Genomic DNA, 24,943 nt, shown 5'->3' with positions numbered 1-24,943 from the left:
TCCATGTCTCTCGCTCATTGATGTTTCTAACTCTCTATCCCTCTCCTTCTCCCTTCCTCTCTGTAAAAAATCAATAAAATATATATTAAAAAAAACAAAGAGATGAGAAATAAAACCATATTTATTTAACATTATCAATATTTGCCCCAACATGCTGCCCTACTTACCCCATCCATTCTCCTCTATTTCAAGATATAGCCTATGTATATACAAACATACATATATGTACCAGTTTTTATTAATAGGCTCACACCATAAATATTATTCTATAACTTGTTTTTGCTCTTTATCATATACTTCAGATATCTTTCCATATAAGCATACATATAAACCTATCTTATTTTATTTAAAACCTACATAATGGGAAAATTATGGATATACTAAAATTCATTTAACCAAATCTTTACTGATGACTATTTAGGGTGTTTCCAGTGTTTTGCTCAAATAAAAGGACTGTTTGAGATCTTTCTAGTCCTTAGCCTCTATTCAAATAATATCATATATATTAAAAAGTGATTTCTTAGATACCTTCATTCATATGCAGATATTAAAAGTGAGAAAATGTAACCTACGAATTGTTTGAAATATTTTTGTGTAATCTGAATTTAATAATTAATGAAGTGATATATTATACCTTGCAGTAGTTTTCTTTTCATATCATGGAACTAACAAAAAATTTTCAGATATCGAATATTTCCAAAGGCCTCTGTAAAACCTAAGCATTGTGCTTACAGTCCTTAATGTAAGTAGTAATAAAACAAAAAATAATACATAAACTGTACCATGTGCCAAGGAATATTCCATTCATTCCACATTTATTCATAGAATGTTAACACTATGAGCTGGATGCCATTGTTACCATTTTACATTTAAGGAAAATGAGGCATAAAGGAATTAAGTAATCTGTCCAGTTTCACAAAGATAATAAACTTATACTGTCAGGATTCAGACCTAAGGCAACCCACCATATTATGGCTACAGACATACATATCTTTGCATATTTGTAGGTTAAAGTTCTAGAAGTAGAATTCCTGAGTCAAAGTGTATGTGCAAGTTAAATTTTTATATATATTACCAAATTATCCTCCAAATAGGTTACACTAGTTTTCATTTCTGCCAAGACTTCATGAGAGCTTATTCCTCCATAACCTACACAACACTGGGTATTATCAAATTATTAAATCCTTGCCAATCTGGTAGGTGAAATAGCTTCTTTTTAAAAAATATATATACTATATATTTAATTGCCACAGAATTACTGGTCATTTGAATTTATTTTTCACAAACTATCGACTTGTTTTGTTCATTTCTATTGGACATAATATTTCAACCCAATCAACAAAATTAATAAATTAATGCTTCAGGAAAGAAAAGGCATAGGGTATGATTATTTTTTATTTATTGTATTATTTTCCATGCTCATTCTTTCTTGGTGATTATTAAAATAAATTGATCCATCCTATATAATAAAACCCTAACTTGCAAATTGATTGAATGGCAGAATGACCAGCCACTATGATGCACACTGACCGCCAGGGGGCAGACACTTAATGCAGGAGCTGCCCCCTGGTGGTCAGTATGCTCCCACAGGGTTCAAGGCTGGCGAGTTCAGCAGTGGTAGTGGGAGCCTCTTCAGCCTCTGGGCCTAAGCTGTCAGTTGGACATCCTCCGAGGGCTCCCGGACTGCGAGAGGACACAGGTTGGGCTGAGGGACACCCTCCCCGCCCCCAGTGCATGAATCTCATGCACCAGGCCTCTAGTTTTAGTATGAAATCCTTGAAAGGATTAACCCTTGCAAACTTAAATATACAATAAGTATATGTATATACAAATATATATATATACACATATTTAACTCATCTTTATTGTTGAAAGTATTATAGGTGTCCCATTTTTTTCCATCACTGACCCCCTCCACCCCACACCTACCACCACCCCCCCAGGCCTACCACACTATTGTATATGTCCACAGTAAATATATTTTTGATGAATAAATTATTTGGGAGCAATGTAATAGTTAAAATAACAGGAGTGATTTATGTCATATTCCTTCACCAAGCAGCACAGGAATTAAGAAATTGAATTTGTCACTAGAATTGAGAAACCCTACCACCATTTAACTTTATTGTTTAGAGCAGAGTTACTCAACCTTGACACTATAGACATTTTCACCAGGTAATTCTTTGCTGTAGGAGGCAGTTCTGTAACTGAAGAATGTTCAGCAGCATTCATGGTTTCTACCCACTACATAGATACCAGTAACACTTTCCCACCTGATAAACAAAAATGTCTCCAGATATTTATTGTCAAATTTCTCCTGGAGACAAAACTCACCCAGGTTGAGAACCACTGGTTTACAGATAACTGACATTGCAACTATGTATCTAAAACCGAAGTGAAACTATTAGGAAGGGCTTCAAAACTTGGGACACATCTTCAAGAATCCCAATATAGCTGCTAGGAAAAACCTTCTAACGCAGGTACCCCATGCCTCCATTTCTCTCAGCAATAGTCAGTCCACCATGATTACTAAGCCTTCATCTTATACAAGTGACAAGCATTGTTAGTTTCTTCAATCCCATTCAGTTCTACAACACTTTTACTGAACATAGAAAGGAGACTGTTTAATTGTATTAGATGGAGACTTTTGGCTGACACTTTTGAGATAAACTTCCAACAGGTCAGATGATATAACATGCCCAATATTAAAAACCAATTGAGTACATAATCATTTCTAGTTGTAGTTCTGGCACAGAAACAAGTACATATAGTGCTTATTAATAGATATGTTTCTTTGTGTTGCTCCTGACAAAATCAAGAGGTAGATTAAATATATAAGAGTAGAATGGCTTAATTATATTTTCTAAATTAAAAAATGTACTATTAACAGGCTTTAACATTTGGAAAGGACTAAAAAAACACATTAAGATTTCTCAAAACTCCTTAAAATTTTATGAAATAGTAACAACAAAGTGGAGAAAGAACTCTTTTACTAGCCTTTAATAGAAGACATCCCAGTTTAAAGGGAACTCAATTAAAAGTCAAAGTGTTGTACTAAATGCTGCTGACATCTACAAGTCTGTTATCACAAAACACTCATGTATGTCTTCATTTCCAAAATAGTTCTGCCAGTGAATTCTGAGAAAAAAATGGGTTTAAAAAAATAAGTTTTGAAAAGAATAAAGTATTATTCCAATATAAGATATTAGCAATAACTGAATGAATACATTGCACAGAATTTTAATTTTTGGAATTACCATAATTAATTAGTGAATAATGAGTACAAGTTAACATATTTCTCAAAACATTTCATTCTGACCAAATAACAATCAGTTTATTTATTACTGTTTTTAAAATATGTTTTTATTGATTTCAGAGAGGAAGGGAAAAGGAGAGAGAGACAGAAGCATCAATGATGAGAGAGTATCATTGATTGGCTGCTTCCTGCACACCCCTCACTGGGAATTGAGCTCACAACCCAGGCATGTGCCTTGCCTGGGAATTGAACAGTGACATTCTGGTTCACAGGTTGACACTCAACCACTGAGCAACACTAGCCGGATAGTTTATTTTTAATTTACTTTTCATTGCTTGCAAAAAATAAAACTTGGGATTTTAAATCTCAGAATGTACAACTATAAATAAAAATAGTAATATTTAAGTGTTCAGGTTTTGCAAATACTTACTTTACTTGCAAACTTTCTGCTGTTAAATTATTCCACATAATCTCATTTGCCTGAAGATTTTCATTTTCTTCTAGTAAGGAAGTATCAAACTCAACTTCTTGCTCTTTAGCAGCTGATGTTCTAGTAAAGTATGCCAAATCATTTTGATTAATATGAATAGCCTATCATGATATATCTTACTACATACCAAAGGCAGAATATATTTTCTCATCAAAAACTACATTCACAAAGTAAACATCAATAAAATAAATCACATTAAACCCCAGGCAGCAAAGATCTAGTCATGTAATTTCAGCCTTAATTTCCTCATTTATAGAATGCGGATATTAAGTGGTTTTACTCCTGTCATAATGGTAATGAGTATAAAATAAGATGATGAATGCATGGAGAAGTAATTGGTACAGTATAAAATTTAATACACAAAGTCATAGATTATTACTATAGAAATATTAAAAAGAAAATACATTTTCATGGATTAAGTACAGGCTTAAGAAATGATATACTAGTGACAACCCTAAAACTTTTAAAGATCACTATATATATAGTTATAATCTTGGAGAAAGGACTTTGAAAGTAATTAAAAGGAGACAAATTAATCTGAAATATCTAATGTCCTAACAAGCTCATCAATATCTCTTATTTCAACTTAGGTAAATATTATATGATATAAAAAATAATACTGCCATCAATACTGAAAGAAGAATGAAAATATCATACATACCTGTGAACATCTATAAAATTATTGTATTCTGTGCTAGGGTCTATCTGCTCAACTGACATTTGAATCTCTTTATGGACATTCACTATTTCCTCCGTAACAAGACTAGTTATCTGGCTGTATTCATCAAATATGCTTTTTCTGAAAACAAAAATAGAATTTTACAACATTTTAAAGTTTATCAAGAAAACATAGAACCAAAAAGGATTCAGAATAACCAAATAAGAAATGTGATATCAATATTTACAGATGGTAGATTTATGTACCTTCTCCAACCTGTATTTGAGGTGTCTAAATGTAAGCTCAGTGTTGATCGCTTTATGTTTCTCAACATTATCATAGAAATGTTGGATTCCATAACATGGAGCTGTGGGTCCACAACAGTCTCTATAATGTGTCTTTCTAGTATCTGCAACTTCCTCATATGCCCTGCCACTTGGGTCTTCTCTTGCTCCTGGGCCTCTGCTCTTCTAACTTCAATGACATCTAGATATCTTCTCCTGGCCTCCACTCAGTAGCAAAAATGTCATAATTTTTTAGCATTACCTAATAAATGCAAAAGGAAAAACTATTCTGTTGCAAAGACCTGATCCCAACTTGAGAATACTATAGCATTGGTCATTACTGGCCTCAGCAATGAGTATAGGCAGACAAGTTTGTCCTGCATATTCCCAAATAAAATAAGATATTCTGTTTTTCTTTTCCAAAATCATTACCAAATTTCTCTTATTATGAAATATTCTCTCAGTTATTTTATTTTAAATAGCAAAATAATGTTTGGGCAAAGAAAAATTAGACTTAACCTGCTTCAAGCAATGCTAGTTTGGAATGATTACAAAAATAACCTGATATATACAATTTTGTAAAATGGGGAGACAGAGAAATTTAATAAGGATTTAGTAAGTATCCCTGAGGATACGACTAATAATAATTCAAAGTACTGAATGATACAAATGTAAATAAGTCTATCTAGATACCTTATAAAGCAATACATTAAGTCGTTACGATGTAGAAATCATTAATATTTACCTTTAAGACAAATGGAGAGGGGGCATGAAGTCTCCTAACATTATATGAATGAGTACTTGTGACACGGGTTTCAATTTCAGTGATACCATGATGGTTGGATTTTTTAAATGCTAGATCTGAAACAATTTCTTAGCAAGTAAAGATAATATGCTGTGGGAAACCATTATATGTCTTAAAAATATGTCCTAGTGATGATGAAAATAATATTATTAAAGATTCATGTGAAAAGTTTGAAAAATATTGATTCATTAAATGGAGAATAGGAAAAATAAATATTTCTGAATAAACAATATGTAATTTAAAGTAGATGTAACTAAATTTATTCATTTAATGTTTTAAGTAGAGATTTCATTATTTTCATTAACAACCTTAAAAGTATACATATTTATGTTGACGAAAAACACTTTATCTTCTTGGGATCACCTAACCCAGCTAATAAGAAAGATGAAGTCTACCAAAGGGTGGCTTACATTTTTCTACTGTCTTAAATCGCTATGTACGGCACACATGTGTGCATTTAACCAAAATATTCTGTTAGCTCCTTGATGGCAAACACTGTGGCCTACTCATCTCTATATTCAATGTGCTTTGCAGGCATTAGAAATCTCATAAATATTGGTTGATTTTAATCTCATACAACAAGAATATAGCAAATAAACCTTCAAAAAATCTTTCCTTCAGTCTTTTCTATTGCTCAAACTTTAAAATCCCAGCCCTGTGGAGACAGATATCTACTTCTTAATACTTGTTAAGTATTGAATTTTTTTTCATATAAATTTCCACTTAATTGGAGCAAAACAAAAACATATAAAAAAACGAGAAGGGAAATCCTTGGGGCTGGCTAGAAGTTTAGGAGAGAAGCATAAACTAAAGGGATACCAGAAGTGCAAATCAAGAAGAATCGAGGAAAAACAAGTCTGAAACACCCATGGGTCTGGGTCGATAAGAAAACTCACAAAACACAGACAACTTTTACATAAAACCTTAAGTAGGAGAGCAACTAACGTTAACATCATTTTATGACAGGATTCTATGTCAAATACGAAAGGTAACTTACAGTGCTTTTATCATTTCTTCTTGCATCGTCTGTAAGGAGTCCAGAAGCAGAGGAAGGGTGGTGTCATAATACTGATTCTGATGAAGCTGTGCCCCTTTCAACGCCAATACATACTGATTATGCAACACATGAAGTTTCATTGTGGCTTTGTCGTAACGCTCCTTGGCCTTTTCGGTTTCTTTCCCTGGAGAAATCATTGAAGACAGTTATAAGAGAGATAATAAAAAAGTTTTATCTTCTCTGTGTGCAAACAGAGCCACCACTATTTTATGCTATTTCACTCATTTTATGGCTAATCAAAAGTTTGTTGAACATACACTATGTGCTTAGCTCTATGCTATTTGCCAATACTTTGGATAGAGGCCGCTCTGAAGGAGGCATGCACTGCAGTAACTGGTGAGTGAAGGATAATGTACAATTTATTTGTAAAACTGTACAGATATATGATCCCTCTCATGTTCAAGCAGCTTACACCAAATTGGAACAACAGTGCGCATAAAACTGTACCACCAAGAAAATAAGCAATTTTATAAATGTTAAATTTTGAGGTCTATGTTTGAGATAGTGACAAAGACAAGGGAAGTCAAGGGACACTTTGTGGAGAAAACAGACCTTAAAAGATGAGACAAGTCTAGAAAGGTAAAAAGAAAGCCAAAATAGACAATAGTTCCTCCCTCTCTTTCCCCTTCCTTCCTTTCCTTCCTTCCTTCCTTCCCCCCTCCCTTCCTTCCTTAATTTAAATTCTTTATTGTTGAAAGTATTCTATATGTCTCCTTTTTCCCCCATAGACTTCTCCCTGGCCGCTCCCACCCCCCAACACATGCCCTCACACCCCACTGTCTCTCTTCCTTCCTTTCATTCAATGAATATTATTAACTGATTATCACTGAGAATTGTGATAAACACTGGGAACTCAGTATTCAGCAAAGCAGAGTCCTTGACATAAAGCCCATGGTCTGGTGATTTCGGCTACTAAGTGAAAACATAGAAATAAGCAATTGCACCTAGGTAGGCAAAGAAATAAGCTCAAAGAGAGCAAATTTTGAGGAAATGAAGAAAATATATCTGTATAAATAGGGCAATTTTAGGCTGTGAAAGACTTGAAAATCAAAGCACAGAAATTAAGACTTGATGTAGGACAAGTCTAGGAGATAATGCTAATATTATGAACCAAAACTTTTTGTGGTTCCTTTACTAAAACTATTCAGAAAATATTTACAGATGGATAATATGAATACATAACTATATAAATAAAAATTTTAAGTATATCTTTAATTTTTATGTAAATCAAACAAGTATTTCTTGCCAATTACATACATTTATGGAATAAACTTTTCAAAATATTTATGAATTTTTGCTCTCTTTCCAAGGAGAGTCCTCCAAATGAATCCTCTCCCCAAAATAGATCTTACGGTGAGAATTTCCAAGACCAGAGGCTCTCCTCTGCGGCCACTCTGGTTAGGCTCAGCACCTATCTGAGTATTCCCTGTGTTTAGGGATCAGAAAAACATTCCCTGTTGGAGAATATCTCCAGCTCAGAGCCAAAAGCAGAGGAAAAAGTCAGGGTTTTTGCAGAGATGAGACCTCAGACCCCTAAATCATGCCCAGGTAGAACAACAGAAGAATTCCCTTGATTTTCTCATCACCACTCTAATTCTGAGGCAGTCACTACATCCAGCTAGTGGGAAAGGAAACAAAGCTTTCTAGCAGACTAACATGTCTCTTACCAACAAATTACAGTGCTTCCAAGTACTAGAACCACCACTCACGTCTCCTAGGGAGCTGCCCATCATTCTTTTACAGAGCATGAATCTCTAACCACGCTCCACTAGATGTTCACGCACATGGTGCTATTAATAAATGCTCAAGTTATTCAAAAAATGTTGCCCTAGATCACTTGTTTAACTTTATGACATAATTTCTTGATTATAAAATAATGCAATCACTAGGGCATCTCCCTAACTCCTCTCACTGCTAACTGGAAAGAGGTTCCCACTCGGGAATAGGGGAATAAGAGCAAACATATTAATTCAGTTCTATCTGAAGGAATCAGGAAAAAAAATAACATTAGCCCCTAAAGTAGTGGGTTTTCTCACTTTTAAGCCATGAATGACCCACAGGATTAATATATTTGGATAATACATTTTATTTCATTAACCAGTAAATAATCATACAAAGTTTTAAATATAACTGAGATAAGAATTCATGAAATAATTCATCCCCTTTACTATATAAAGAATGCTATGTGATTTTTTTATTCTATTATATTTTAACTAGAGGCCCGATGCACAGAATTCATGCAAAGGGCCGGCCCTCACAGCCCTGGCTTTGTCCGGAAGGTCATCCAGATGGTCGTTCTGCTGTTTGGTCTAATTAGCATATTAACTCTTTATTATATAGGATCTTAAAATTTGTTTAATGTTCATTCCGAAACAAATAAATTTTTTTGCCTCAGTTAATATAAATTGCTACAGAAGTTTTAACTCACTCTATATTACAGTAGGGATATTTTTTTTAATTTAGCAATTAATAAATCACTTCAATAATACTAATCACACATAACTTTTAATGTCCTCAGGAATACCTTCCCCTACTGTTAGTTACTATAATTGTTTTGTCATAGAATACTGTATTTACCCATAAACATTGCTACTTAGCATCCTTCCTGCAGAAATACATTTCAAAAAATCCCCAAGAGTCAATGCCATTGATACATCTATGGCCAGTCCCACGTCCTTCCTTGAAAATGACAACCCCTTTTTCTCCCTATCCACACAAGTCAGGAGGAGACTTCTATTGTAAGCTGACGTCCAAGATCCAAAGTGCATACCTGACCAAAAAGAAACCAGCCCTTTGGCTGGGAGCTAAGTCACATTAATGCCTGAAAAGAGTGAAAGTCCCTGAACACCTACTAGAGAAGCTGCCAAAGCCCTTTCTAAGACCCTTTCCTTTAAAGTGGATTTTTTTATGTGCGGTAGTTTGTTGTTGTTTTTATTGGTTTATCATTTTAAGCTACTTTAAGTTTCTGTCACTTGAAATTCAACTAATTCTGACAAAAGTTCAAAAGATCATTGCACTTATACAGATAAATTGATTTCAAATAATAAAAAAATCTTCTAGAGTCCAAATGTTCATAATAATAAAGCAAGCATATACCAGGACAGAATTTCCAGTGTTGTGTTCTAATTTCTTAAATTTCATTAAAACTAATATACATATACTAGAGGCCCTGTGCACAAAATTTGTGCACTCAGGGGGGTCCCTCAGCCCAGCCTGAGCCCTCTCACAGTCTGGAAGCCCTCGGGGGATGTCCAACTGACAGCTTAGGAGTGGGCCTAAACTGGCAGTTGGACATCCTTAGCACTGCCGCAGAGGCGGGAGAGGCTCCTGCCACCACCACTGTGCTTGCCAGCTGTGAGCCTGGCTCAGGGCTTCTGGCTCAGCAGCACTCCCCCTGTGGGAGCGCACTGACCACCAGGGGCAGCTCCTGCATTGAGCATCTGCCCCCTGGTATTCAGTACACGTCATAGCCACCGGTCATTCCGCCATTTGGTCTATTTGCATATTAGCCTTTTATTATATAGGATGCATAACCCATGGACACAGAAAATAGTGTGGTGAAGGCCTGAGAAGAGGCAAGAGTAGGAAGGAGGGGATCAATGAAGGGGGAAAGGAACATCTGTAATATATATAGGATGCATAACCCATTTTTTAAATTTTGAAGATATATTTTTTTAAATTTTATTGTAAGTTTAAAAGGTATAACTAGTGAATTCAATGAATTTCATAAATGATGTTTTTTAAAAAAAACTATTGCTTTTTATATGAACTCTATTATTCCTAATTGTTACTAGGATTTTTTAGCATGTAACTTGAAGAGTCACACTCTCCACAGAAACATTTTCATGGAGACATTTAAAATATTTAAACCACCCATCTGTCCTATTTGCAGATTTTTTAACTGCACAATACCCATCTGTCTTTCTAGCTGGTGCAGAGTGATTCACTAAATATGCAATACTCACCTCACTAAGATTTTGTAATCCAAAATAACATTAGAAAAGTTAAGAAGTTCCCAGATACTTTCTTCCTTATCAGATTTAGTGTATGACAAATAAGCGAAAGAAAACTATTATTGCCAAATGTAATTATCATGATTATTAACACAATTTGAAAAAAAAATTTTAAAGCCTTTGAAAACATTGAAGGCAGATTCCAGTACATTAAAATAATGGCAATAAATTATTTTTAAAAACTTTGGACTTAAAACTAATTTGGGGGGGGAGATATGTTTTCATAGATTGGGGGCCCTGTTTTTGTACTCTACAGTTCATGTACACTTGTGCATTTGGATATAATGTGTACTTGGCACAGTCTCATGATCAATTGATTATTCTATCTGCACTCTCCCTTCCTTGTAGGAAAATGAAAAGTTTGGTACAATTTGGAAAGAAATTCTATTATATTTTTTCCTGACTTGTTTTAAATAAATATTTAGGGTCCCATTGAGAATATGTAAATAAATTCAGGAAATAGTAATACTCTGTAAAAATGAAAATTACAGGTAAAATTTTAAAAATTCTATTCATCTAACAAAATATATCACTAAAAAACTAATATGATTCTTGCCACAAAACTAATATGATTCTTGTTGCCTCAGAATATCTCAGATCACTATTATACTTGCTTAACTTTTAAATAACTATGTTAGAGCTGAAAATTAATACAAAGTATACAAAGTGAATAAATTCTCATTGACAGATACAGAATTGTAATTCTGTTGTTGTATACTTTGTTTTGTTGTAATAAAAGGCAATGAGCAGGGCATAGAGTTATTCTATGTGTCAATCAACGGAGTAAACCATCCAATTTTTCCTCTTCTACATAATAAATTATAATTATTTTGCCACCACTTGTTGACAAATCTGTTTAATGTTTGTAACAAGGGAGTGTGCATACATGTCATGCCATAAACAATATTATGAAGCTAGCAAAGCTCAACTATGTAAGCTTGACCTTCACAAGAGGCAGTCTATTTGCTTTCACATTTTGGGTGATTTCTGTCCATTATTTTGCTGTTTAAAATGGTCCCTAAAGATAGTGCTGAAGTGCTGTTTAGTATTCTTATGTTTAAGGTGGGAGTGGCATGCCTTACAGAGAAAATAGATGTGTTAGATAGCTTTAAGTCATGAGTTGTAACACTGTGGTTCGATGTTAATGATTCAACAATATATATTAAAGTGTCTTTAAAAAGAAACACACACAAAACAATGTATTATTAGGTGTACTGGTGATGTATTGCTCAACTGTCAAAACTGTGATTCTGCTAGGGACAATGATTCAGTACTCAGGTAATGCTAATTTAGTGCTCACAGTAATTTTATAGAGTACTAGAGGCCCGGTGCACGAAATTTGTGCATGGGGGAGGGGGGGTAGGTCCCTCAGCCCAACCTGCACCCTTTCCAATCTGGGAGCCCTGATGGCTTAGGCCCACTCCCCGTGGTTCTCTACTCTCTGTGAGGCCTGGCCGCTCCGCACCGGCTGCTCAGAGGCTCTCTGTGGCCCAGAGCCTCTCTGCGGCCGGGGCGGGATGCTTGCCTCATTGTGGGCTTGATCCCCAGTTGGGGGCATGCAGGAGGCAGCCAACCAGTGATTTTCTCTCAGTTTTCTTCACTAATCTAGGCTGTTCTGTGTTAACTAGGTGGATTTTAGTAGATCGTCTTCTGTTTTGATCTTCCTCCCCAACCTGAAATGAGCAAATATTTCATGGATTTTTCTTTCTCGATTTGGTTCCCTGCTTGTTACACATTTTGCCAGATGGCTGACTTTCATTCACAGAAGAATTTTCCATAATAACATATCACTTGGTACTCATGGCCAATGGTGCCACTCCCCCTGCCATCTGCAGGAACCATGGAATGGAGTAAAGTGGCAAATGAGTCAGGCCTGGCATGAGGAGGAGGAGGAGGAGGAGGAGGAGATGGGGAGGGGGAGAGGGAGGGGGTGGAAGGATGAATGAATAAAACAAAGCAAAAAACAGCCATTCTCTGGATCATTGTCCCAACCCCTTGAGATTCTGCTTCCTGGCAAGTATGGACAGTTTGGCTCAAGTAAACTCAAAAGTTCTCTACAGGTTTGAATGTTTTTACATGAACACGACATATACACCTGCTGGTTTCTGAGGGCGAGGAAACAGAATCAGTCCATGAGGCCTGCTGTGAAACTGTTGAGGAGTCTGTTTTTGCTGTCAAAAGCCAGGTCACCCTTAGAAAGAGAGTAGAAAACCAAAAATGGGATTTACAAAGAGAAAACAGACAAAAGCGAACAGAGGGATGCTCCCGCACTCTTTTCCACCCCGACAGGCTGGTTTCTCAAGCATCCTCCCTTCCTGAAGTTGGTGAGCTGCGGCCTAAGGGTTGGGGAGTCAGAGAAACCTGAGGCAAGGTCCAAGGCTCTGACATCACCAAAGAGCTTTCTGCATTTGAATGAAGCCTTGGAGTGAGATCCATTGGATTGAATCACCCTGACCTCCTCTCCTCCCACTTGCTCCCTACCCCTACCCCTAGTCCCCGAGCCCAGGATCTGTCTGCTCCCAGCTGCTACCCCCGAACATGCCGGGTGCAGGTGGATCCCAGAGAGTGGGCAATGCTCCCCACAGCAGTGCCCAGCTCCAGATGGTGCCAGCGCCCTGCAGCCTGTGGTGCTGCGGTCCCAGGGACAGCAACACCCAGCAACGGCAGAACCTCAGCCTCCCTCCAGACACAGGAGGAAAGACAACCTAAGCAGCAAGCCTAAGGGACGCCCGGGAGGGACATGCTTGCCGAGCTTCCATGTAGACGGCCACGCACGCACTGCCCAGAGGCTCTCCAGGGCCGGGGCAGGACGCTAGCCTCATAGCCATGATGACAAAGCAAGCATTCTGCCAGGCCGCTCATGCTGCCCACTCTCAGCGGCCGCCCCCAAGGACTGGGGAACTCCGGCAGGCTGAGGGGACTGGACGCCGACATCTTCGTGATGGGGTGATGGTTAATTTTCATATTACCCTTTTATTAAATAGGATAAATATCATAAATAACAAGAATCAATCTTATAACCAGAATCTGACCAATTCTAATCACATCTGCTACTACCACCCAGTCCAAACCAGCATAAACCAGTGCCTGGATTACTCCAATAGCCTGGAAGCAACTGGTCTTCTATATCCATCTTTCCCCCACCTTCTTATTTTCAACAGGCTACCAGAATTCTCTTATAAAAATGTAAGTTAGTTCATGTCATTCCTCTGCTCAAAACCCACCAATGGCTTCCCATCTTACTCAGGGTAAAGGGTTTTAAAGAACTACCAAGACCCTTCATAATCTGTGTCTCCCTTGCCACCACCATCATTCTTCCTCTGATTCTCATACCTCCATGCCTTTCCCTTATCAATCCTTCAGATCTAGCCACACAGATGACTGTTATGCTTCTCAGATATGCTGGACATGATCCCATTTCAATGACTTTGCTTTGGCTATCCCTCTGTCGCAGAGTAATCTCTGCCCCATGAAACCACATGATTGACTCCCTCACCTCCTTCACTCTTTATATCAAGGTCTCTTTCTCCATGACAACTAATCGGATCAACCTCCAAACACTCTATCTACCTATAGTGTTTTCTCCATTGTAATTATTACCATGTAATATACTTTGTTTCACGTTTTAAAAATTAATTAGCTATCTTCTGCTCTAAAATGTAAGCCTTTTGGAGGCAGGGATTTTTGGATATTTTGTTATCTGTAATATTCCTAATATAAATAACAGTGCCTGGCACATAACAAGAAAATGTATGAATTGCTATAGTTCTTATTTTAAAAATAAATTTAAACAAATAAAATTCTTAAAAAGTTAAAAGTTATAGAAAGATTACAATTTTTACCTTCTGCATCAGTTCTAATACTCAAGTCCAAAACTAATATTGTTAAGGACATCACCTATAAAATGTAGAGGAAAATCAGCAAAAAGATTTAACTTCTCTTAAACCCTTTGAATGTGAAACTTAGCTTTATTTAACAAAACTAAGCAAAAAGGGGACAAAGCAAGTAATTATGCTTTCATTTTATTTCTAGGAAGTTACCTCCAGAATATAAATGAATCATGGAGCATATTCCATCCCCCATAATATTTCAGTATCTAATAAGAATATTATAGCTGTCACTCCAATTTCTATAGCTTTAACCAAATGCAAATTTAGATTAATAACTAAAAGTGCCATTACTCTTTATGACCTTGTAGAGTTCCTATCATATTGAGCTCCATGCAGTGAAAAGCATTCATGCCTTAAGTTAGATGCTAATATATCATGTACTAATAAGTAGGTCTAAAAAAAAAAAAAAAGGAAAACCTCTCACTTTCAGGTCACTTTCAATAGAATTAATAATCAACAAACTTAGCTTAAACTCCCCTTTGGTCTTTAGCAAGTCCTGTATCCAAATGTATTTCTTCTCTATGTTGAACTGAGAGGTAAATTTGAATTTCAGAATATTTTTCTAGAACCTCCATACATCATCCATATGTAGTTTTGATTTTTAAAAATCTCCAAAGGTTTAGAGATTACTGAATAAGAAGGCCAGTTGTCATTATTAGTGGACTCACAATGAGGAAATCAACTAAAATTGATTTTTAAAGCTTTATTCATTTTTTAAAATTTGAATTTATTTAAACAGAAATTAACCATCTGTCTGAGATCTGAGCTCATTTCAAACTGGTTTTCATAATTAAAGTACTCTAAAGAGACAACTCAATGGATCTAATCAATTTTAATTGGCTATAAAATATCACAGAACTATTTATAATGAGTGAAGAAACAATTTAAGAAAATCTACTGCCAATTATAGAAAACTTTACTTTTTTTTTTAATGAGACATAACAGCTAATTCACCACAATCTAGCTATAGGTGCCCTCTTACTCCATCTGCTTAGGGTAGTGAGAGCTTATAAATAATCAGGGAATTTACTAATCCCTTAGCACTCTTTTGTATTTCTCATAGAGAAAGAAGAATTTGAAAGAAAGATTGTTTCCCATTCTTGTCATAAAAGTGTGTGAAGAGAGCTCCCTTCAAACTTCTCCAGACTGACTCCTATGGGCATGTGTCTTGTGGAGTGGCTCATCCTGCCTTGTTTTTTTCCTGAACACGGTGCGTGATAAAACAGAAGCATTCAGAGTTCTACCCATGTAAGAGCAACCCCCCATAAATGCTACTGTCCGTATTTTGAGGCTTGGTAAATATAAAACACTAGTGTAATTCTATCCATATAGAATCAATTAAATATGTCACATCAGAATATGTAACTATGAGGCAGTTATTTTGAACATCTTCTCTAGTACTTCAGTATATCTTTAAGTAAACTAGAAAATAAGATTAGTAAATTTACAGACATAGCCATAGAAATCAACCAAAATAAAACAGAAGAGAAAAAAGACAGGAGGAAAAAATGATCACAGCATCAGTAGGCTGTGAGACAGTTACAAGCAGCTTAATACACACGTACCTGGAGTCTCTGAAGGCCAGCAGAAAGAGAAGGGGTGACAATAAATATATGTGAATATATAACGGATAAAAGTTTTCCACACTCATTAAAACTACAAACTCTCAGGTATATACAAGAAGGTCAGAAGCCACAAACACAAGTAAAAAAGAAAAACCACATCATGACCAAATCACTTAAAACCAATGATGAAAAGCAAATCCTAAAAGCTGCCAAAGGGAAACAAAATGTGCAGATAAATCAGGTAACACAGCAAAGAACAATAGGAGGGATAATAAAAGTCACTTCATAATGATAAGAGAGTCATCAAGAGGATATAACAATCTTGACAGCTTATACAACTACAACAGAATCTCAAAATACATGAAGCAAAAAACAGAGAACTATAAGAAACAGAGAAACCCACAATTACAGTGGGAGATTTCAATTGCCCCATATCAATAATTGATAGAACAAGTAGACAAAAAATAAGTAGAAACATTAAAAATTTGAATAACAATATTAACCAACTGTACCAAGTTGACAAATAGACCACTCCAACCAATAATAGAACACACAGTCTTACCAAATGTACATGAAGAATCAAGATATGCCATACTATGGGATATATAACATGTACATAAATATAAAGAAATAAAGTCATAAAAAGAATATTTTCAGACCAAAATGGAAGTAAATTATGAATAAAAAATAGAACATCTCAAGAAAAATGCCATAACTTTAGAAAGTTAAATAACACAATTCTAAATAACCTATAGATCAAAGAATAACACAAGGAAATAAGAAAATATTTTGAACTGAATGAATATGAAGACACAATAGTATATGAAAAGGATAAATAAAATGATGCAAAAGAGTACTTAGGGACATTCATAGCACTAAATGCCTGCATTAGGAAAGGAAATAAGATACTTTTCAAATCAATGATCTGAGCTTCCACATCAAGAAAATAGAATGATTGGTACAAACTAAGCTTAAACATTCAGAAGGAAATAATAAAGACTAAAGCATAAGTCTATTAAATAGAAAGCAAAAAAATAGGGGGAGGGGACAATAAGTGTTAGTGAGGAAGTGGATAAAAGGGAACCCTCATGCACTCTTGGTGGGATAAATTTGTGCAGCCACAGTGAAAAACAATATGAAGGTTCCTAAAAAAAAAAAAAAAAAAAAAAAAAAAAAAAAAAGGACAGCATATGACCCAGCAATCCCACTTCTGGGTATTTATCTAAAGAAATCAAACACACTAATTTGAAAAGATATGTACCCCTATGTTCACTACAGCATTATTTACAATAACCAACATATAGAAGCAACCCTATGTGTACATAAATAGATGAATTGATAAAGAACATGCAATGCATTTATACAATGAATATTACTCAGCCATAAAAAAAGAATAAAATCTTGCCATTTATGACAACATGAATAGACCTAGAGAATATTATGCTAAATGAAATTAGAGAAAAGCTTATACTATATGATTTCACTTATATGCAGAAATATAAAACAAAACAGACTCATAAACATAGAAAATAAACTAATGACTGCCTGAGGGAAGCGGGGTGATGGGCAAAACAGGTGAATGGGGATTAAAGATACTAATTTCCAGTTATAAAATAAATATGTCACAGGGAATACAGTCAATAATGTTACAATAACTTTAAATGCTAACAGATAATCACTACTCATGGCAATTCATTCACAAGGTATATAAATGTTGAATCACTATGTCATACACCTGAAAGTAATATATTGTATGTCAAAGTATACTTAAATTTTTTAAATAAATAAATCTAGTACTAAGGCAATCAATCAATCCAATGATGCTGTAGAATGATAACCCTCCGCCACACACACAAAAGCAAAACCAAAAGCTGACATTTGAGAATATTAATAAAATCAATAGGCTTCTAGCCAAAATGATTAGGAAAAAAAGAGAGAAGACACAAAATACCAATATCAAGAATGAAAAAGGAAATGTCAGCACAAATTCTGCAAATATAAAAAGGTGAATTAGGGGATATTATAAACGACAATACCAATAAATTCAACAACTTAAATGAAATGGACAAATTCCTTGAAAGTAGTTACCTACTAAAATTCAAACAAAAAGAAACAGATAAACCAAATAGCCCTAAATCAATTAAAGAAACTGAATTTAAAGTTTTAAAACCTTCAGAAGTACATTCTACCAATATTTCAGAAATATGAGCTGTAGAACACAAATCTTTCTAAAAAATTGAATAGGAGGTAATCATTCAGAGGACAGCAATAGCCTTATAAAAATGAGATAACGATATTACAAGAAACAAAAATACAGATTACATTTACAAACAAGTCCTAGCTGGTTTGGCTCAATGAATAGAGTGTCGGCCTGTGGACCGAAGGGTCCCAGGTTCGATTCCAGTCAAGGGCACGTGCCTGGGTTGCCAACTTGATCCCCAATAGGGGACATTCTCATTATGGATGTTTCTATCTCTCCATTCCTCTCCCTTCCTCTCTGAAAATATATCAATAAAAATATATTTTAAAGAAACAATGTAACCATCAAAAGCATTTTTAACAAATTATAAACAAAAACTTAGCCAACCATATTCAACAATATAAAAAATGATAATGCAGCATAGGCAAGAGGAGCTATCATTCCAGGAATGTGAGGCTGTTGTAATATTTGAAACGTGAAAATCAATCAAAATAATTCACCATATTAAATCAAAAAGAAGAAAAAATGTCATCTCAATCGATACAAAGAAAGCATTTGACAAAAATCCATCATCCATTATAAAGAATGAATGGAAAGGAATTTCTTCAACCTAATAAAAAAAAATATTTGAATACTACAGCTAACATCATATTTAGTGGTGGCAGACTTTCCCCCAAGTTCAGGAACAAGGCAAACATCTTTGATCTTTGCTCTTTCTGCTTCTACTCAACATTATACTAGAGGTGCTAGCTAGGGCAATCAACAAGTAAAAGAAATCATAATGAAAAGGAAAAATAAAACTCTTTATTCACAGACAACATGATCCTGTAATTCTTTTGTGAAATCATCTACTTTTATAAGGATGATGTGATGGCAAACTTTTCCAACATTTACAGGTGTATGTCAGAACCCTAGTCCAGATACAAACTATATTTCCTCACAAAATTGTTTGATGGCAAAACTATGTGTTTAAAACCAACTAAGATGTTCAGAACTCAAGCTATAATAGAAAAGTAAAACCTCTGTACTTTCTTTTTTTTATATATATATATTTTATTGATTTTTTACAGAGAGGAAGGGAGAGAGATAGAGAGCTGGAAACATCGATGAGAGAGAAACATCGATCAGCTGCCTCCTGCACATCCCCCACTGGGGATGTGCCCGCAACCCAAGTACATAAAAATAACAAGATAATATACAAGTAAAAGACAAAGAAAAATACATTAATAAAAGAGAATGGTAAATTAAATAGTAAAAAGAAAATGGAGTTTCTAATAAGGCAAAGGAAAAAAAATTTATTGATTGCAGAGAAAAAGAGAGAGGAACAGAGAGATAGAAACATCAATGATGAGAATCATTGATTGGCTGCCTCCTGCACGCCTTCTACCGGGGACTGAGCCGGCAACACAGGCATGTGCCCTTGATGGGTATCAAAACTGGGGACCCTTCAGTCCCAGGCCAATGCTCTAACCACTGAAAGCCAAACCGGTTAGGGTGCCAGAAAGAAAATTTTAACTTTTATAATTTCAACTTTTATAATTTAAAAAAAACAAAATATGAAAACTGTTTAGCTACAATTCAAGACTATAACCATAAATCTCTGTTAAAAACATTGGTTTCTCTTTCCATTTACTTTCCAACTGTCCAATGAAAAGTGTAGGACACTAGACACATAAAATTCAGCTACAAAGGCAAGATAATGCTACAATATGATCTTGTGATTTTAAAGGCTTTAAGTATCATGGTAAAAGGGGGATTGAAAAGGCTTCTAAACAAATACAACCTTGTTTTTCTTATTCAGCACTCACTAATTAACTAAATCTGACGCTAGATATCAATTTAAATACTTTGCATTGTATTACACAAATGCTACATAATTCCATTTAGTATACACTATTCAAAAACATTGTGCATCATTTTTTTATAAAGGAAGAATTATTACATAATTTCACAATCAGTCTATTTTGGTTTATTTTGGTATTTTTTTAACATATTTTTATTGATTTCAGAGAAGAAGGGAGAGAGGGTGAGAGAGATACATCAATGGTGAGAGAGAATCAATGATCCACTGCCTCCTGCACACCCCACACTGGAGATCGAGCCCACAACCTGGGCATGTGCCCTGGCCGGGAATTGAACGGCAACCTCCTGGTTCTTAGGTCAACACTCAACCACTGAGCCACGCCAACCAGGTATATTTCAGTATTTTTTAACATAAATTAGTCTAAGTGGAATCATTACACTACTTATAAAGATAATATTCAAATGATAAGAATAAAAATCACTAAAGTAAACACTTTTTCATAACTTTGCCATACCTTTAGCTAGAGCTTCTGTATATTTCTCTTTGGCAGAATTCATTTCTTTTATTAATTGTCTATAGCTGGATTTTAATTTCTCTAATTCCGTCTTTGTAACCTGTCAAAAAAAGAAATTTAAAAAAATTAAAACATAAATTTACATGATCAAGAACTTAAATTCCAATGTGTACCTTACTGCTTATAGGTCAGAGTTGCTCTTTAATACACAATTACAGACAATAAATTAAAAATTACTGGGGGAGGGGGGTGGTCAGTCGGGGAAAAAGGAGACATATGTAATACAATTTTAAAAAAAATTACTTTAGCCCTGGCCCTGGCCGGATGGCTCAGTTGGTTGGAGAGTCATCCCTTACACCAAATAGGTTTCAGGTTCGACCCCTAGTCAGAGCACAAAGGGCACACACCTAGGTTTCAGATTCAATCCCCATTGAGGGCGTGAACCGGAGGCAACTGATGGATGTTTCTCTCTCACATCAATTTCTCTCTCTCTTCTCTCTCTCTCTCTCTCTCTCTCTCTCTCCCTCCCTCTCTCTCTCTCTTTCTTTCTCTTTCAAATTAATTTTTAAAAATATCCTCAGGTGAGGATAAAACAAGAATTTTTTAGCTCTGACCAGGTGTCTCGGTTGGTTGGAGCATCATCCTGTATACCAAAAGGGTGCAGGTTTGATTCCCTGTCATATCTAGGCTGCAGGTTCAATCCCTGGGCATGGTATGTACAGGAGGCAACCAATCCATGTTTCTCTCTCACAATGATGTTTCCCTTACTTTCTCTCCCTCTCCTTCTCCCCCCACCCCGCCCCCCTCTCTCTCTCTCTCTCTAAAAATCAAGAAAAACATATCCTCAGGTGAAGTCTAAGAGTTTCTTTGTTGATTCTCTTTAATTTCCTGCATAGACAATCATGTCATCTGTGAACAAAGGCAGCTATATTTCTTTGTTCCCAATCTGTATCTTTTATTTATTTTTCTTGTCTTACTGTATTAGCTAATAACTCCCAATATAATGCTAAGAAGCAGTGGTAAGAAGGAACATTCTTGCCTTGTTCCTGATCTTCATAAGAAAGCTTCGATTTTCTCACCATTAAGTATGATATTAGCTGTAGGTTTTTTATAGATATTCTTTATCAAGTCTAGTAAGAGTTTTTATCATGAATGAGTGTTGAACTTTTTCAAATGCTATTTCTGCATCTATTCATATAATCACCTGATTTTTCTTTTATTAATCTGTCTATGTGATGGTTTCCAGTCACTGATTTTCAAATGTTGAACCAGTCACATACCTGAAATACACACCAATTGGTCATGGTGTGTAATTCTTATGATACATTGTTGTATTTAATTTCTTAATAATTAAGGATTTTTGTGTTTATGCTCATGAAGATATGAGCCTATAGTTTTCTTTTCTTCTAATATCATGTCTAGTTTTGGAATTAGGGTAATGCCGGCCAAATAGAATGAATTAATCAGTTTCCCTCTAGATCGTCTCAAAGAGTTTGTAGAGAATTGGTATAATTTCTTGCTTAAAAGTTTGATAGAATTCGCCAGTGAACCCATCTGAACCTAGTGCTTTCTGTTTTGGGAGATTATTAATTATTGATTCAATTACGTTAATAGATATTTGCCTATTCAGATTATCTATTTATTCTCAATTAGGTTTTAGTAGATGGTGTTCTTCAAGGAATTGGCTCATTTCTCTACATTATCAAATTTGTAGGCATTGAGGGTTCACAGTATTCCTTCATAAGCCTTTAATATCCACGGGATATGTAGTGGTAATACCTCTTTCACTTCTAATATTAGTAATCTTTGCTGCCCTGTGCTTTTGTTAGTTAGCTAGCTAGAGGCTTCCTAATTGTATTGATCTTTTCAACAAACCAGTTATTTTGTTGAGTTTTCTCTACTGATTTCCTGTTTTCACTTTCATGGATTTCTGCTCTAATTTTTATTATTTCTTTTCTTCTGCTTACTCTGGATTCAATTTCCTCTTCTTTTTCTACTGTCCTATGGTAGAAGATTAAATTATTGCTTTTAGAACTTTCTTCTTTTCTAATATATGCTATACATTTCTATACATTTGTCTCTCTCTCTTCCAACTATGTGTTTTTGCCTTTTGGTAGGCCTTACCATTTTTTCTTGGTTGACAAGCACGATGTTTTAGATAAAAGGAACTGATGTAAATAAAGCCTTTACCAATGTGGTGACAAAGATGTCAGGGAGGGGAAGCATGTTATAGTCCCATGACTAGGTCTCAGTTTTTTACTAAGCCTGTGCCCCTCAACTGTCAACATTACATGTGTTTCTCAGTCCCCAGCCCCCTTTCACGAGACACGATGGCTAGAGTGCGCCAAAGTTGAGTATTTCCCTTCCCCCAGGTTGTTAAGCTCTGGTTAAACAGTTTCTCATAGGGCAGATCTTGTTAAGAAGACCAGAACACTCTGGCATATAGCGAAATGGTTTCTTTTCTCCTCCCCCAGCCAGGACCATGAGACTTTTCTCCAATGTTCACTGTGAGAACCTGGAAGAGATCCAGGAGGTAAAACTCACAAAAGTATGGGGGCCACTCAATGACTGGGTCCTCCTGAAGTTTTTAATTGTCACAGTTGTCCGCACTGAGACTCCAGGACTTGTCGATTACCATTCAGGTTTTTCTGCACCCAGCACTGGTTCCCAAGGAGGCTCTGATAGATTGTGATTTGCTGTACTGGCTTAGCAGTCTACTTAATTTCGGCAACAGCTGTTTGCCCTGTGACTTCACTTCCCTTATACACCTAAGAAGAGTTGTTCATTTTTTAAATTTTTTCAGCCTTTTACTTATTGTTTGAATGAAATGGCAACCTCCAAACTTCTTATGTGCTTGACCAGAAATTAGAAGCCTTAACTTTTGAAGTTGTAAAGAACCAATTCATTATTTTGCAAACTGGCAAATTAATAGCAAAAAGCAAGCATTTATCCTGCCTTCCTTTTTTAAACTATACCTCAGGGTAACCTAATAGTTGATCTAGGGAAAGTCTTAATTGAAAAATTCCATCTAACAATTGCATAAGGAATAATAGAAGAAAAATCTTGCCATTATGCAAACCCCACTGAAGTAATAGATTAATCATTGAACATGAATTGTTTCTAAAACTATTAGATGAAAAGCGGAAGGGAAACTTTATTAACAGATTGATCAGGCTGGCAAAACTGGAACCCATTAGTCATATTTAACAACACAAAATGATAAACTAGCAGACACAGACATTATATACCTCTGAAATAAAACAAGAGAAAGTCTATACCAGCACCTATGATGTGTACTTGTCCAAAATAAACAGCAAAAATCTTATCAAATCTCTAGATCTAACTTCCAGTTTACAGGAAAATTAGCAGATGAAGGAATACGTGAAATCACGTCACAAGATGCTAACAACAAAATCCAAAAAAAGGAAATTCAATTCTATAAGGCAAAATTACCCAGTTTCTCCCACAAATAAATGACATTTTAAAGAGGGGGGAGGACAACCTACATTAAAGAGAATTATTCAAATGTAATGTAATGGCCTGTTTGGATCCTAATTTAAATGAACCAACCACAAAAAGCATTTAAACAACAATCATTTAAACACACAATATTTAATAACATTAGGAATTATTGTTCAATTTTTAGGAAGGTTAGTAATAATGTAATTGTGTCTTACAAAAAAGAGTATGCATTTTAGCAATACATAAGAAAATATTTATGAATAAAATGATATCTGGAATTTTCTTTAAAATGACCCAATATAGAAGAAAAAGTAGGTGAGAATATAGATGGGGGAAAAAAATTTAATATGTGGGTGAAAGGGTGGATGGGAGTTCATTTTACTATTCTCTCCTCTTTTGTACATTTGGAAATTTTCATAATTAAAACACTGTAAAAGTTATCCAGAAAAGAAACATTCTGAATGTAGAGAAATTTAGAAATATCCTAATCTATTTTCTTTATATTTTCATTTTTATTTTATGAATAGTGTTACACGATAAAAAAATTTTAAGGCCTAAAGGAGTTATTTCCATAAGTAAAAAATAAAAGTTCTAAGTGATAAAAACCATTGTATCATAGTTTAACTGGTGGTATTTTTTCTTTTGTAGGAGTACATAAAGTAACAGTATCCTCTCTAATAAAAGAGAAACATGGTAATTGGCGTATGACCACGACCCTTCCCATTGGCTAATCGGGGCGATATGCAAATTAACTGCCAGCCAAGATGGCAGCCGGCAGTTAGGCAGCTTGAAACTAACATGAGGCTTGCTTGCTTCAGTGGTGGAGGACTCCAACGTTCCCCGCCTGAAGCTGCAGGCCTCTGAGCGGCAACTCTAAGCAACTATGTAACAAATATAGAAGCTAAACAAAACCCCAGAAACCTGCTTTAGTCTGGGCTTCAGCCA

At 35.3% G+C, this 24,943-nt stretch overlaps 1 protein-coding gene across 3 annotated transcripts in view; it reads right to left on the bottom strand.

Moving 5' to 3' along the window:
- FER (FER tyrosine kinase) overlaps positions 1-24,943 on the bottom strand; it is a 288,769-nt gene that overhangs the window by 212,947 nt on the left and 50,879 nt on the right. For all 3 annotated transcript variants that reach the window (XM_006754263.2, XM_015568419.1, XM_015568416.1), the window contains 4 exons: positions 20,537-20,636; positions 6,491-6,674; positions 4,408-4,545; positions 3,687-3,806 (listed from right to left, as the gene is read on the bottom strand). In XM_006754263.2, coding sequence (XP_006754326.1) covers positions 3,687-3,806; positions 4,408-4,545; positions 6,491-6,674; positions 20,537-20,636 — 542 coding nt within the window. The remainder of the gene's footprint in view (positions 1-3,686; positions 3,807-4,407; positions 4,546-6,490; positions 6,675-20,536; positions 20,637-24,943) is intronic.

This window comes from Myotis davidii, unplaced genomic scaffold (genome assembly GCF_000327345.1).
Source record: "Myotis davidii unplaced genomic scaffold, ASM32734v1 scaffold812, whole genome shotgun sequence".
In the NCBI taxonomy this organism is placed as follows: Eukaryota; Metazoa; Chordata; class Mammalia; order Chiroptera; family Vespertilionidae; genus Myotis; species Myotis davidii.
This window is presented reverse-complemented; position numbering and strand designations above follow the sequence as displayed.